The sequence below is a fragment of the Hyaena hyaena genome, unplaced genomic scaffold (genome assembly GCF_003009895.1).
Source record: "Hyaena hyaena isolate Hyena2069 unplaced genomic scaffold, ASM300989v1 scaffold_110, whole genome shotgun sequence".
NCBI classification, from domain to species: domain Eukaryota; kingdom Metazoa; phylum Chordata; class Mammalia; order Carnivora; family Hyaenidae; genus Hyaena; species Hyaena hyaena.
In genome coordinates this window covers 59581-74496 of record NW_024080742.1, presented here as the reverse complement: position 1 = coordinate 74496, position 14916 = coordinate 59581, and the positions used below count along the sequence as shown (strand labels likewise).

The 14916-nt window shown below is 49.8% G+C and overlaps 1 protein-coding gene across 1 annotated transcript; it reads left to right on the top strand.

Annotated features, from left to right (window-relative positions):
- Window positions 1-799: 799 nt before the first annotated feature.
- Window positions 800-14119, top strand: GALR1 (galanin receptor 1). The gene is made up of 3 exons (XM_039236386.1): window positions 800-1465; window positions 6004-6069; window positions 13802-14119. Exons 1-3 carry the CDS (start codon window positions 800-802, stop codon window positions 14117-14119), a joined length of 1050 nt encoding a protein of 349 aa, XP_039092317.1.
- The last annotated feature ends 797 nt before the right edge of the window (window positions 14120-14916 follow it).

Sequence of the window (14916 nt, the reverse complement as noted above, 5' to 3'; positions counted from 1 at the left end):
CTCCCCTGCGCCGGGGGGCGGGTGCGGCGCGCGGCAGCTGCCGCCTTCGAGGCCCCGGCAGGTCGGCACCTGGCGGAGGCGAGCGCGCGCGTCCGATTCCGGCGAGAAGGTGGGCGGCGACCCATCCGCCAGGACGTCCAGTGTCTGCGCGCGCGCTCTGACTTCCGGGGGGTCAGGAGAGGCCCCCAGGGACGCGGATTTCTGGGGACTGTGTTTTCTCCGTCTCAGTTGCAAAAGGGAGGCCCCGGAGCACCCGCCCTCTGCGAACCCTCGGGAAAGCGCTCGCCCTGCGGATCACTTGGAATCCCCGAAAAAACTGGGAGGGGAGACGCGGTGCCGCCGGCGTGGGGGCGCGGGCACTCCTCTCCGCCAACAGCGCGGTGCGCGGCTGTGCGCCGGGAGCGACGCGGGAAGGGAGCGGCTGCGAGCAACAGGTGCAGCCCGAAGCCACTCCCGGAACGAGGGAGACGGCCGGGAACCGGGGGCCGGTAAGGAGCAAGAGGGGTCTGTCCACGTCTGCGGCTGCACGGGCGTCCCTGCTCCGCGTCTCGGCGGCCGCGCCCCGGCAGAGGGACCCCCGCGCTCTCGGGACCGCTGCCCCCGCCGGGAGGGTCCCGATCGGGGCTCCCTGCGCAAAGACGGTACCAGTAAGGCTCAGCCGCCGGGTGCGTGCCCCTCGCGGGGCCTCGGGCTCGGGAACCCGCGCGCCCTGCGTGCTCGGGGCCGGGACCCCCGGCGTCCTCGGAGCCTTCTTCCCCAGCAGGCGCCCTCGCCGGCGCGCCCGGGCGCCCTGCGGGCCATGGAGCTGGCAGCCGGGAACCTCAGCGACGGGAACGCGAGCGGCCCCGAGCCCCCGGCCCCGGAGCCCAGGCCGCTGTTCGGCATCGGCGTCGAGAACTTCATCACACTGGTGCTGTTCGGCCTCATCTTCGCGCTCGGAGTGCTGGGCAACAGCCTGGTGATCACCGTGCTGGCGCGCAGCAAGCCGGGCAAGCCGCGCAGCACCACCAACCTGTTCATCCTCAACCTGAGCATCGCCGACCTGGCCTACCTGCTCTTCTGCATCCCCTTCCAGGCCACGGTGTACGCGCTGCCCACCTGGGTGCTGGGCGCCTTCATCTGCAAGTTCATCCACTACTTCTTCACCATCTCCATGCTGGTCAGCATCTTCACCCTGGCCGCGATGTCCGTGGACCGCTACGTGGCCGTGGTGCACTCGCGGCGCGCCCCCTCCCTGCGGGCGTCCCGCAACGCGCTGCTGGGCGTGGGCCTCATCTGGGCGCTGTCCATCGCCATGGCCTCGCCCGTGGCCTACCACCAGCGCCTCTTCCGCTGGGGGGTCAGCAACCAGACCTTCTGCTGGGAGCAGTGGCGCGACCAGCGCCACAAGAAGGCCTACGTGCTGTGCACCTTCGTCTTCGGCTACCTGCTGCCGCTTCTGCTCATTTGCTTCTGCTACGCCAAGGTGGGCCGGCGCGGGCGGGCGGTGGGCCCCGGCCTCGGGTAGCTCCCGGGCCCCCGCGCCCCTCTCGGAACCCCGTGGCCCTCGCGCGATCCGGTCTCCTGGGCCTGGGTGACCCGGTGCACTTTGCCCTCGGGTCTGCTGGTGCGTGAGAAAGTTATTTGGAGTCTGGGAGACGCAGGAGAAAGTGTGCAGGTCACTTCCCAGAGGTCCCGCCTCCCCGGGGTCTCCTGCCACCGCAGCCCCTGACCCCGAATTTGTCCCCGCAGCACGGGGAAGCCAGGTGCTCAGCGCCCGCCTCGGAAGAGGAATGGAGCCGGTTTTAGCCCCTCAGACCCAGCCCCGGGGATGAAGTCAGCACCTCACTGCGACTCCCAGCACTCACTCCGCGCGGGCTCCGCAGGCCCCTTGTCCCTCCCAGCGCTGTGCTGGGCGCCTGGGGTGGTGGGTGAGGTCCCCTTCCCGCTCTGTGAAGCCCTGCTCCTGGGGACAGCGTTTTGAATTTTATTTCACCCGAAGTTTAAGCTTTATAACTGAGGTGCTGAAAGAATATTTCTTCACAAAATCTTGACCCAGGGTCAAGATTGGGTGGGTTTGAGTTCTGTTTAGAAGGGTTGCGTAGACAATATTAGGTGATTCAAGCCTGAACCCCTAACTCTCCTCAAGAGGTGCATTAGTGACACATGTGGCCCAGCTGCCCCCTCCCTCAGCTCCTGAGAGCTCAGCAAACCCACATTCCCTTCCACTGACATGACACAGGGACCTGAAGGTTTCCTACTGATCAAAAGTCTTCAGCTTTTTTGATACGCATGCTTGTGTTTGAGTAAGAATATCTGTTTAATCACGTGAGAGTCATTCGTGGGGGTAAAAAGGGCAGTTCCCTGATGTCCTGTGGCTGTATTACTACCATTAGGAAAACAGCTTTGTAGCCAAATTTTGAAATTCCTGCCATTTTATTTCCATCTTCCTCTGTCTCTCGTTCAGTTTGTGACACGGCTGTGACTAAAGGGCCAGGAGTAACCAGATGACCAAGAACTACAATTTCTTCTCTTCCAGCAAAAATGTTTACTACAAGCCCCCTGGTTTTTGCCCCCCTCTCCCCTCCCCCATATCATCTATGTAGAGTTATGTCTATTTGAATGGTAGTAGTTTGGAGTTTTATCTGAAAGAATGGCCTGCCTCAAAGGGTTACATATAAAGATATACTGGGGAGATAGGGCAAGATAGAGCGTTTGGAAGATAGCTGTAGCTTAGCTCTTTGGTAAATGCAATAACAAAAACAAAAACTAAAGCCCCCCCCCCTTAAAAAAACCCCAAAACAAAAAACCCCCATAAAAAACCCCACAAAAAATACTAAACCCCAAAAAACAACCAAAAGTCCAACAAAACAAAACAAAAAAGCAGCTGGTTGTACCGGGCAGTGGTCCGTGGTGTGCACCTGCTTGCTCATTCTGCACGACCATGGGGGTGGGAGCGATCTGAGAAGGGGGTTTGGAAGAGTAAGGAACTGAGCCAGGTTGGTAAACGGTTCAGGAAGGGTTTTCATGCAGAGATGCTGGTCCCTGAGGGAGGGCCTTGGGAGCCGGAAGCTCGGGGCTAGAATATTCGGTGATTGACTCATAATCACCTAGGTAGGCAGAAGCATACTCCTCCTTCATTCCCCAAAGTCCACAGGTCTTCTCAATGGAAATGACAAGGCAGACTCTTAGGAAAACGTAGGCTACATTTCTGTCGTTTGAGAGTTTATGAAAGCACACATAGAGCAAAGCTTCAAAAGTGTTTTTAAAATGTCAACAAATATATACTCATTAGGATACTTTTTTATATGGAAATAGTTTGCTTTGAAGCATAACTGGAAATTGCTTTTGAATTCAGGCTAATATTTGCAGATTCACTCCAGAGTTTGATTAAGACCTTGGTTGTTTCTTTCTAGCTGCTTTTGTTCGGCCCCATCATTAAAGAATGCTGTCCAGCTAGTGGGTCTTCTTCTTGAATGTCAGGTTTAAGACTGACTGTTTCTCCAAGGCCCAGGACCGATGGCCACCATGAAAAGTCACAAATGGATGAGAATTACATTTTTTCTCTACTTATTTATTTATTTATTTATTAACTAAACAAGGGGATTGCATTCCAGTGTTGCCTTCTACTCTCCAAACCTTATGACTTTGGTAGAATGGTTGGTGCCTGATAGTCCCTGTGAAACACAGAGAATGCTCGAGCTGGGGGGCTGGGGTCTGTCTGCGGTATCCCCTCTGGTACAGGGGTGGCCCCTAACTCTCTTCCCGTAGAGGGAATTCTTGTCTGGGGCCCTCTGCCATCTGTCACGAGGGTAAACTCTTCACGTACCCACCTGCTAAGATCTCCCACGTCCCTAGAGACATATGCTGCCAGGATGACCTTGGCTCGGGTTTGAACTTGTGCCTTCCTACACACACTCCTAAGAGTATACAACAATGAGATGATGCCCCCATGCCACCGTCATCTATTAAAGACATGCAATTATGACCCATCATGATGCCTTTGATGGCAAGACCTCATCAAATATATATCAATGTGTGCATTATAATAGATCAATATGTGCTCATAGTGTGGGCTGTTGAAAGGAAATACTGGTATTGAAGAAAATTATACTTGAGAACTTTCTCCATTGGCCACTCAGCATCCCATGGGTGTCTTGAATTCAAGTCACTGAGCTGTGATCCAACTGTGTTTATTAAAGGAGTGAATAGACCCTTGGGCAGCATAACGAGGCAGATGACACTCGACCTTTCTGTTTGGCCTCCTCTCCAGGAGGATTTTGTTTTGCTGCCTGTCCCCTGTTCTCTCTTCTTGTCACTTGTTCTCAGTGAGCAGTGTCCTCCTGTGGTCTCTTGCTGTGAAAGCTGCCATCAAGGAATCTCACGAGACCCGTCCTTTCCAGACAAGATCTCGCAAATCTTCTGTTTTTCTCTTACATTCAGTTTCCGGGGCCCCGAGTTCTGTTGGCAGGACAGTTAACTAATCCATTGTCAATGTATCGGAACCATGTAGGATCACCCTACATGTGACTATAATAAGTAAAATACTTGTCTTCTTGGAGACGATGCTAAACCCCTGTAGAAAGAGAAGTTGTTTAGTCGGGCTGAGAATTTGGGGGCAGAATTGAAACCCCAGTGATATCTGCTTAACTTGCTTGGGGCTCATGGAGTTGGTAAAGAAATCCTATAGTTTCTTACCTAGGGTAGAACTGATCATCCCAGAATGCAACGGGCTTGTATAATATTCCAAATGGATTATATTATCTCCATGCCGAGGTGCTAGAGGGAAGCAAGAAAATGTCTAGAACGGGGTTTTTAGTTCTCTCAGAGACTCGTCTGGGAAACGACAGAGAAGTCCAAGCCCTGAGTCATCCAGAGGCTACTTTTTCCTTAGATGTTACTCAGATGGGACATAAAAATGAACTCCAGTACGAATCTGCAGGTTCAGCTCTGTTGTGTGAAACCAAGCTTACATTGTAAATTCCTACATATAAGCCAAATGGTTCACGTCATGTCTCCTGAGTATTATACTGGCAAGAGAAGACAAAACAGTTTCTCTAATGAACGAAGCCAGTGTCTCTCAGCAGATCCTCTGACAGGGATGTTAATCGTAAAAACTTGCTAAATAGTCTGTAAATCCCCTGGGAAACTGATTTCCCCAAATGTGAGTTTTCTAAAAGCATGGCACGGCGGGTAGAATTAGAATAAAGAATTTAAGGAGATTGTATCGGTGGTGATTTGCTTTAAGGAGCCCACAACAGGAGTCATGAGTTGAGGCAAACATTGCCTGCACGGAAGAATTATCTGCTTACATCACCTGGATTTGCTCACTTGCCTGCTTTCCCCATTGGATGGTGCCCTGGAGGGAAACTTCTCATTTTCCCACTTCTCTAAGATTTAACATTGTGTCCAACACATAGTAGGAACCTAGTGATTGTTCCCATGTGGAGTCTCCGGAAATCAGAGGTGAAAGGCAGACCAATAAGGATACATATATGCGCATATGCCTTTTCTGTAAAAAATTTTTTAATGTTTTATTTATTTCTAGGAGAGAGAGAGAGAGAGAGAGAGAGCATGAGCAGGGGAGGGTCAGAGAGAGAGGGAGTCACAGACTGAAACAGACTCCAGGCTCTGAGCTGGCAGTCAGCACAGAGCCCGACGCGGGGCTCTAACCCACGAACCACGAGATCATGACCTAAGCGAAAGTCGGACGCTTAACCGACTAAGCCACCCAGGTGCCCCTGCACATATGCCTTTTCTGGACAAAACCCCAGAGCCACACACCACAGAGCTCTCTGCAAACAGATGCTTTAAGCACAAACTGCACTGGGGTGCTCCGGAATGTTAGAAAAACCGATGTGCTGAGCGGTTCACGTTCGGTGTCACGTTGCCACCTTAAGTGTATTTCAATTTGAATGATTTTGTGATTTGATTACCGTGTCAGAATGTCAAGAATTGTCAGTGCAAATCACACAATGAACTGTGGCCATGAGGCAAACGGTTTAATTAGTCTGTGTTTTCCAGGTCCTTAATCATTTGCATAAAAAGTTGAAGAACATGTCAAAGAAGTCAGAAGCATCGAAGAAAAAGGTAATATTCATAAATATATATTCTATATGTCACACTTTAGAGCTTAGTTCATTTTTATTCCTGATTTTCCTACTACGCACGCATTGCCTGTGAAACTTTGGCTCCTTGGTGCAGACATTTGAAATGAACCTCTTCCCGTTAGATGCGGAGTAGGAATGGAATGTTGGCCCCCGACGGCATCATAAGTGATCAGATGCTGCATTAAAACTTAGATGGAGGTTTGGGGAGGTGAGGAAATGGGTATTTTTTGGATTCTGAGCTTCCTTAGGAGGTGTGGTCTAGGCTGATCGGGACAGAAGCTAGAGTTGCCGACATCCATAATTTGCACAAAATCATTTTATTGTGTGTTTACCATTGTTGTTGTGATAACCAGAAGGCTTTGGCTTAACTGTATTTTCAGAGAATATTATTATTATTTAAAACATCTTTAATGTTTATTTGTTTCTGAGAGGGGGGGAGGGACAGAGAGAGAGGGAGACACAGAATCTGAAGCAGGTTCTAGGCTGCCAGCTGTCAGCACAGAGCCCGATGTGGGGCTTGAAGTCATGAACTGCGAGATCATGACCAGAGCCAAAGTTGGAGGCTTCACTAACTGAGCCACCCAGGCGCCCCTCAGGGAATATTATTGTAATATGTCCCCTAAGCCCCAAGATCAGATGCATTGTCCTCTCTTCCTCGTGGATTTGTCCTGACTGATGCTGGTCTCCCGGCGGGAGAATTAAATATGGGAGGGTCCCCAAGGGGAATTTTACCCACTTTTAATTATCTTCTTGTCTATGAATCCTGATTTAAATAAGTGTCTCCTGAGTAATATTAAAGCATTTAACATCCTGGTATTTGTTACAGTTCACATTCTGAGAAAAAACTAAGTCACAAATCAGGATTAATCTGACTCTTTCACAGTGTCTTTGACTTTCTAAAGTAGAATAAGAATATTGGACAAGATGTTTAGGGAGGGGTTTATAGGCGGACATTTTCACCTGCAAATAGTAGTCATAACATCTGAAAGTACCTTGCTTGCCCTTATAAGTATTTATTATGACCAATAATACATAACTGGCATAAATTAGAGTTTAATTATATTCATTAAAAAAAAACTACTTAAACAAAGCACAGCTCTGCTATTTCCTGGTTTATAATATGACTCAAAACACATCTGCTCTCAGACTCGATGATGGGAAGGGGTAGGAGCTGGTTCGAAAGCACGAGGTTTGGCCTGGATTCCAAGTACAATGATGTGGTTTTCAGAACATCCCCCTAAGGGTAGAAGGTGAAGCACACATAACAAGGTTGCCTCACCTCTTCCGGTCAGTGATGCATCCTTACACCTCAACCAGCTGTTACATAGGCTTTCGTTTGTCTCTGGGCCCCTTTCAACAGCCGCCAGCGCTCAGTTGTATGAATGCAGGAAACCCTAAAGCTGGCCTTTTCCTTTCTCTGTTCTCAGTGATGTTTTGCTGGACTATTTCCAGTTTTTTAGTTTGCCTCCTAGTTTGTCCTCTGAGCCACTCGTCTCCAAGATTATCCACTGCAGACAATTCAGGACTGTTTAATAATTTCCCCTGGGGTAGTTCCTCACTGAGCACCCGCCCTCCAGGGACCGAGCCAGCCCGCGGGGCTGGGGGGGCACTGTGTCCGCCAACTCCGCAGGGGGAGAGACAGGCACCCTTACCTGTGCGGAGTGAGGCGGGAGGAGGGCGAGTGTCTTTGAGAGGAGGTGACCTGGGCACCTCCACAGAGGGGAAGCCCCTGGGCCATGCACATGCTCCTTTCTGGGATAAGAGATTCACGCTTCCAAAGGAAGGAAGTCAGACAATTCGTTAACTTTGGCTGCACGTATTTGCAGGTTTGGCTACTGTCCTTGTCTGTATTTGCAAAGTGTTGCAGAGAAATTGTTGCAGTCTCATGAAGAATGATGGAAAGAATGGAAATAGGTCTTGTTAGAAATAATTAGAAAAGCTTCTGCTTTACAGCCAAGATATCTGCTGATTAGTGATTAGTTTAACAGTTGCTGTGTTTAGTTTTACATACGTGTGTATGGGTGTGCGTGTATGTATACGTGTATGCACACATATTGTGTTCTAGATCATATGTGCATATGTTTGTGTGTGTATATGCACACATGTGCATGTATGTGTGTTATAGATTTATGTGTGTACATGTGTGTATATGTGCGCATATGTGTGTTGTTGATTATATATGCATGTCTATGTTTGTGTGCATGTATATGTATGCATCTGTACACATATATGTGCATGCATATTATGTGTGTTATATATTATATGTGCATGCATGTGTGTATATGTGTGTATGTGCACCTACATCTGCTTGTATATATGCATGTTATAGATGATGTGCATGTATACGTGTGTATATAAAATATATGTGTGTGAATGTAAATGTGTACATGTATGTATTATATATGTGCATGTATATATTATGTGTGTAACAGATTATATATGGGAGTGTAGATGTGTGTATTGTGTGTGTGCATAAAATGTACAAACGTACATGTAAATATGTGTGTATACATGCATGAATATATTGTATATGTGCACATATATATTACACATCTTATAGATTATGTATGTGAATGTGTATATGTGTATATATTATATATGCATACATAAAAGAAGAGTGCATATATGTATATGAGTGTGTATAAGCACATGTGTATATTATGAATGTGCACAATATAAAATATACATGTGTACCTGTTTAAACATGTGCCCATCATATATGCGTGTGTAAGTGTAATTCTTACCATAGGAGAAGGTGTAGCATTCAGAGGTGGGAGGAAGGTTTCTCTTCCATTCCCGGAGCCTCTGACCCTCAGCAGCCCCTGAACAGATGTCAGGTCTCTTCTGATACCTTTAATTGCCTCCTTGTTTGCACAGATCAAACGAGGTGTAGTGCTGGGCAGGTGTGCGTGCCCCTGTCTGCGCAAGAGGTGGAGTGGGGCTGGGAGGGGCCAAGAAGAGGGCAAAGGGCGCAGAGGTGGAGGACCAGGGGAGACAGGCCTGGCGAGAAGCCGGGGCGGGCGCTCCTTCCCGGAGGCAGGGATGGGTGGGCTCCTGGCGGACACTCCCTCCCGCAGGGCGCGGCGCGGGGAGGTGCTGCTGCAGGTGCATGCTCAGGCCACTTGGGCAGGGATCCACTCAGCATGGATTCTCATCGTCCACTCATCGTTCACTCGGCTCAGCTCGTTTCCAAGCCTCGCCCCCGGGGTGGGGAGAGCTCCCTTCTGCCCGGCCGTCTGCACCCACTTGCGGGTTCGGCCTTCAGGCCCACGACGGGGGTGGGGCAGAGGGCTAGGCCTTTCATGACAAACGTGCTCAACACTCACCCTTCATAATCGCTGGAATAGTATAGAGCCCTGCGGTTGACTGAATGCTCTGCCCAAGCCCTGGCACACGCCAAGACGTGTTTTCTGGTGCAAGGCCGACGAGGCTCCCAGGTCATCTCCGGAAGACTTCCGAATGGGATGGACGTCGTAGGGGATGGGTACCTCTAAGGAGAAACTGGATTAGAGGCTGTGTTGACACCCTGACAACCTGGGTGTCCTCAGCACCTGAAGTAAGCCAGACAGCTCGGTGGCTGCCATTTATACCATTTAGGGAATATTTGCATCATTCTCTTCTGCCGGTCACCTTGTTCTTCCCAGCCGCAGTCCATTAGACGTATTGTGAGTAAGGTTCTTTGAAGGTTCAGATGACTTTGAAAGAGCATCTCACAGGAGGAAGAGAGATTATTTTTTAGATACTTTCAGTAGAAGGAGCAAAAAGCAAGCACAATGATAAAGGGCCCAGTTTCAAGGATAATCAGACAGATATAGATTTTGTACATAACTTTAAAGGATGACTTTTTCAGTATCAAAAGATAAGTGTTGGGATTCTAGACACGACACAGACAAATGAGGGAAGGCGTAGATACACGGGGTTTAACTCCATCTTGGATTAAGGCGAGTGATATTTTAAGAAATGAAAAGAAAAGTCATGTAAGAAATGAAGAGCAATCAGCCTCATTCTGCACGGAGGGGAATGCTCTCATTACATTCTGACATTTCAAATGGAAGGAGAGCAAGGAGCCTTTCCCAGGCTTCCTGAGGGAAAGGGATGGCTCAGCCTCAGGGGCTGTCAATGTCGAGGAAGCAGCTTTACCTTTAATTTGAGACGGGAAGATGATTTGCTTTTGTTGTGGCTTTTATGGAATTCACTGGTGGTTTTTCAAACGCCACTGAACATTTTAGAAAGGCAGATTCCTGGGTAAGTACCTAATAGCCCTCACGCACTGCACTGAGATGTGGGGGTGATGCCTACATGTTTGGAGTTTAGTAAGCAGAGTCCTGGGTAGCGATCGGCACACGGAAACACTTATGTCTCAGGTTTGGGATTTGTCAGATGTGTTATCCTGACCAGCTCTTTTGCAGTCGGTCTTCTTGCTGCTGGTCTCTGGAGCCGGGGGTCGGAAGCCGTGGTCAATCGAGAAGGACACTGTCCTTCCCACGTGGACTCCTTTCCTGTGGCTGCGGTCTCCTCAGCTGGGCCTGGGACCCACAGGGAGACAGAAGACAGACACCTGTCTCCAGCTATGCACCTGGACGCTTTCGCCCGCACGTCGCCGAGGCCGATTTGGAGGCAGCCGGCATGCAGGGCCAGACCCACCTCCAGCTAAGAGAACATCGGCTCTGATGGGCTGAGGTGTTTGATGAGCTGGGAGACAATAGAAAATCCCTGAAGACCGGCAGCCTCTGTCTGTGCGGGCAGACATTCTATTTAATTCTTTTGGGAACAGCCTTAGATAAACGATCGCACTTATGTAAGTGCCCAGTAAGTATTGTTCCCCCAATAACTACTGTGAACTGTCAGCCTCTCATATTCAAAGCTATGGCTTGACCAACAAGAGAGCCTTGTTCGTGGTTCCTAGGAGACCATGGAATTACTAAAAATGAAAAGGTACATTTTAAATGAACTGCAAACACAGATAGCAACAAACAGAAAATATGCCAGAGTCATGTGTATTACCTGTGCTCTATGGACGTTGACACATCACGGATCTTATCAGTGAGCTGCTGGGCTCGAGTTCCATCCTCAGCTTGGCACTTAGTAGAAACTTCCTGAACCGCCATGAAATGGGATATCCAGAGGGTATTCATTTGGGGAAGCAGAGAGAGGTTCTTATTGTCTTAGAAAGAAAAGACGATGTGTTCTGTTCTATTTGTAGGTATAATTATGCCTAGATTGTTTTTGATTAAATCATCGGGGGATGGAATCTCTCAGCGCTAATGGATAAGAGGATTGATAGCAGATGATCTGTTAATACAAGTGAGCGAATCTCTCGTGTGCTCTGTGGGCCCAGCAGTAAACAGCTTTAATATGTAGCCCTGCCTCCCTGTACTACACCTGTTGTCAGATTCTACCTGCGCTGTTTTGTGTCTGGATGGACCAGGTACAGCCAGAGCCATGTCACTGGGACACGGTGTTGAGGCCCAGGGAGGTTACGTCGGTTTCCGTAAGGCTGCACGGCCGGTCATGGCGGCTGGCAGTCCCAGGTGCTTGCGTGGTCCACGGAGCCCCGTGATGGTGGGCTGAGCCCCATCTCCTGCCCCTCCCGGCGCTGTGGGTGCCCTGGCCTCACCCTGAGAGCCCACCCTCCTCTGGCAGCTCTACGTCCACCCGGTTGTAGAATGCTTGGTTTCTGACCCATTTCTGCGATGCTTGTGTCTGCATGTGCTCTTGCTGCCCACCGAGTGGGTGGCTTGCTGCTGCCATCTGGCTGGCCTGGGATTTAATTCATGGTGCGGGTGGGGGCCGCGTCTTGGCGTGGGTGGATGGCATGTCCTGGTGCGGGAGCAGCCCGCAGGGCAGTGCGGAGAGGAGGGCACAGGGCGTGAGGTGGCAGGGTCACTTGTGGTGTGACAGTGGCGCCCTCGCGTCAGAACTGCCTCCTGGGTCCTGCTCTGGCCCTGCGTGAGGGCGTGAGGATGAACGCCCTGTGTTCTGTCGTTTCTTCCTTCTGCCTCCGTCTTCCCAGCCCCCCTTCCCCTTATCCGTCTGTTCTGTCGGGACTAGCTCTGTGCAGAAGGGAAGACAGACGGTGCTGTCAGGGAATCTTGGCGCCCTGGCGGGGAGGTCGGGGAAGGTGCGTCCTTACTTGGGTGGGTGGGGGTGGCTGGGGCTGCAGACTTCCATGTTTCCTCTCCACAAATTCAAGCAGCCTGGGCTCCGTCTGAGGAAGAAGATTCCTAACCTTCAGGGAAGGGGCTCCTGGTCTGCATCTCTCATGTCCTCCAGATTCCGTGGCTCTGCGGGGGGTGGGCTGTTGGCGCCTTGACCTTGGAGCTGGGGCTGCCAGGCTGGGGAGATGTCCTTGCATTTGTTTAGAGGGCTGAGTGACCATTGTCTTGTGGGGCCTTGATCGCCCACCCAAGTGGTGTACAGGCGGCCCTGGGAGATGGGGTAGGTGGTTACTGACCGGACAGACTTCGTAAGCTGTTCTTTCCCTGTGTCTGAGCGTTCAGAGCACGTCCTTGGGGTCACCTGGCCCGGCTTTGGGCTCTAACTTGGCATCGGCTCTGGAACGCCAGGCATCTGTTTTGACCTTTCTGCACCTCAGCCCCCTTGCCTAGGAGCCGTGATCCTGACAGGCTCTGTCCACACCCACGGCTGAGGGTCAGGCAGAGACACTCCCAGCCACGCACCACTGCCCCAGGGCTGCTGTGGCCATGGGGCGATCAAGGCCATGCTCTGTTCCTGGGCAACCATTTCTTCCAGGAGAGGCTGCCTTTTAAGGAAGGGGCCAGCCGATCGTGTTGTATTTTAGTTTAAAAAATATTGAGATCAACATCATCTGTTTGAAGCCATAGAGATAGAGTTTCCAGCTAATCACAGTGTTAACTATCTAGTTGTTGCCTTTCAAACACGTACCAAACCAGCTGCCTTGAAACACAGGAGAAGTGGTTCCCGGGCTCGACCCCAGCCCTTCGGGTGCCCACGGAGACGGTAATGGGCTGGCACATGAAGCGGGTACAGATGGGAAGCAGGAGGGAAGGCTCGTCTTGTGTTGAGGAGCAACGCCTTCCTCCTTCCCTCCTGCGTTGAGGCCCTTAATCGGGCCTGGCTTTCTTCCATCAGCTGCTTGGCACAGACCTCCAAGGAAGCACGTGGGGCCTGCCTGTACCCCCAGCTGTTTTCAGATTTAGGGGCAGCACGGGAAGGGTGAAGGTAGATGCAAGCTAAAAGTGGGGCTAATCAACCCACAGACAGAAACAGAGATGGCTTTCCGGAATGCACCAGTGTGTTGGGGTCTTCAACTCACCAAAGTTGAATGAGGAGAAATAAAGAAATACACCGTCCGTCGCGGCAGTCATTCAGAGAGGGGTCAAGGGCTCATCCGAGCTACCCGCTGGTGAACCCGTCTTTGCGTGTGCTGTTGGCTTCAGAGCCTTAAAACCTGGTAGGTTTTAAGGTGACAGTGTTTAATCTCTGCACATTTATATTTCCACGAGCCGAAACACACAGCCCTCAATCCACATGCCTTTCATGTATGTGGTAAAGTTCTTCCCGGAAGGCCCTGGACAAGTTTTGAACAAAACCGTTATATGAAGTAATGGCAGATTTAGCATCCATTTGATTCCATGGTGATAACAAAATTTTCTTAGAGCATGTTTTAAAACTCTGGAACATTCTTTGCCTGTTGTGATTGATGCATTGCTTGTCTTTTCTTCTTCTAGACTGCACAGACAGTTCTGGTGGTGGTTGTGGTCTTTGGGATCTCCTGGTTGCCACACCACGTCATCAATCTCTGGGCCGAGTTTGGGGTCTTCCCGCTGACCCCTGCCTCCTTTCTCTTCAGGATCGCCGCCCACTGTCTGGCCTATAGTAATTCCTCGGTGAACCCTATCATATATGCTTTTCTCTCTGAAAATTTTAGGAAGGCCTATAAACAAGTGTTCAAGTGCCACGTGCGCAATGAGTCACCTCTTAATGATATGAAAGAAAATAAAAGTCGAATAGACACCCCGCCGTCCACCAATTGCACTCACGTGTGAGAGCGCCAGAGCAGGCATGTGGAATCTCCCACAGAACACGGTACCACGATGGGTTAGCAAGCCTACAACTTCTTATGCTAATGACAACTCACATCATGTTAATTCCACTTGTTTTGAAAAAGTACTTTGGTCCCTTTAGGAAATCTCTAGGTCTAGTAAAGATTATTTCTGAATTTTATTTCAAAAAACCAAAAGAAAATGCTATGTAGTTTTATACCTTTACAGAAATGAAAGGTTAATAGAATTCCATCCTTATGTTCAATTTTTCATAGAACAAGGATAAGACCTAGAAAAATGGTCAGGAATACTGGTGATCTACATTTTGAAGCCAATTTATTTAGGAAAAAAACACATGTATATGTTAATTCTTCAATTTTAGCAAAAGAGGTAATATTGTGAGGTATGTGTTTTAAAATATGATCATGGACACAAGATGAAAGTTTTACCTGAATTTCATTTTTTGTGGCCATTTGTACAGAGACACATCCATTTAATGGACATGAGACTTTTGCCAAGTTGGTTTGCACCGGCCTCATTTGCCCCCAACTGTGAATAGAGAACAGAGTTTCTGGAGATGAGCTGCACCTGTCTGTGGTCATGAGGGTCCATTAACTTCATCTCTGGGGTCCAGCGCAGTGGCGACTCAGAGCGGCAGATGTTGGCGTGGTTGCTTGAAACTGTTCTGAGACATAGGCTTTGTAGAGTTAACTAAAAAAAAAAAAAAAAAAATCAGGAAAAATGCCAAGTGCAACTATTCTAATAGTAGAAGCTTCAAGTGAGATTCAAGAAGGAAAGTG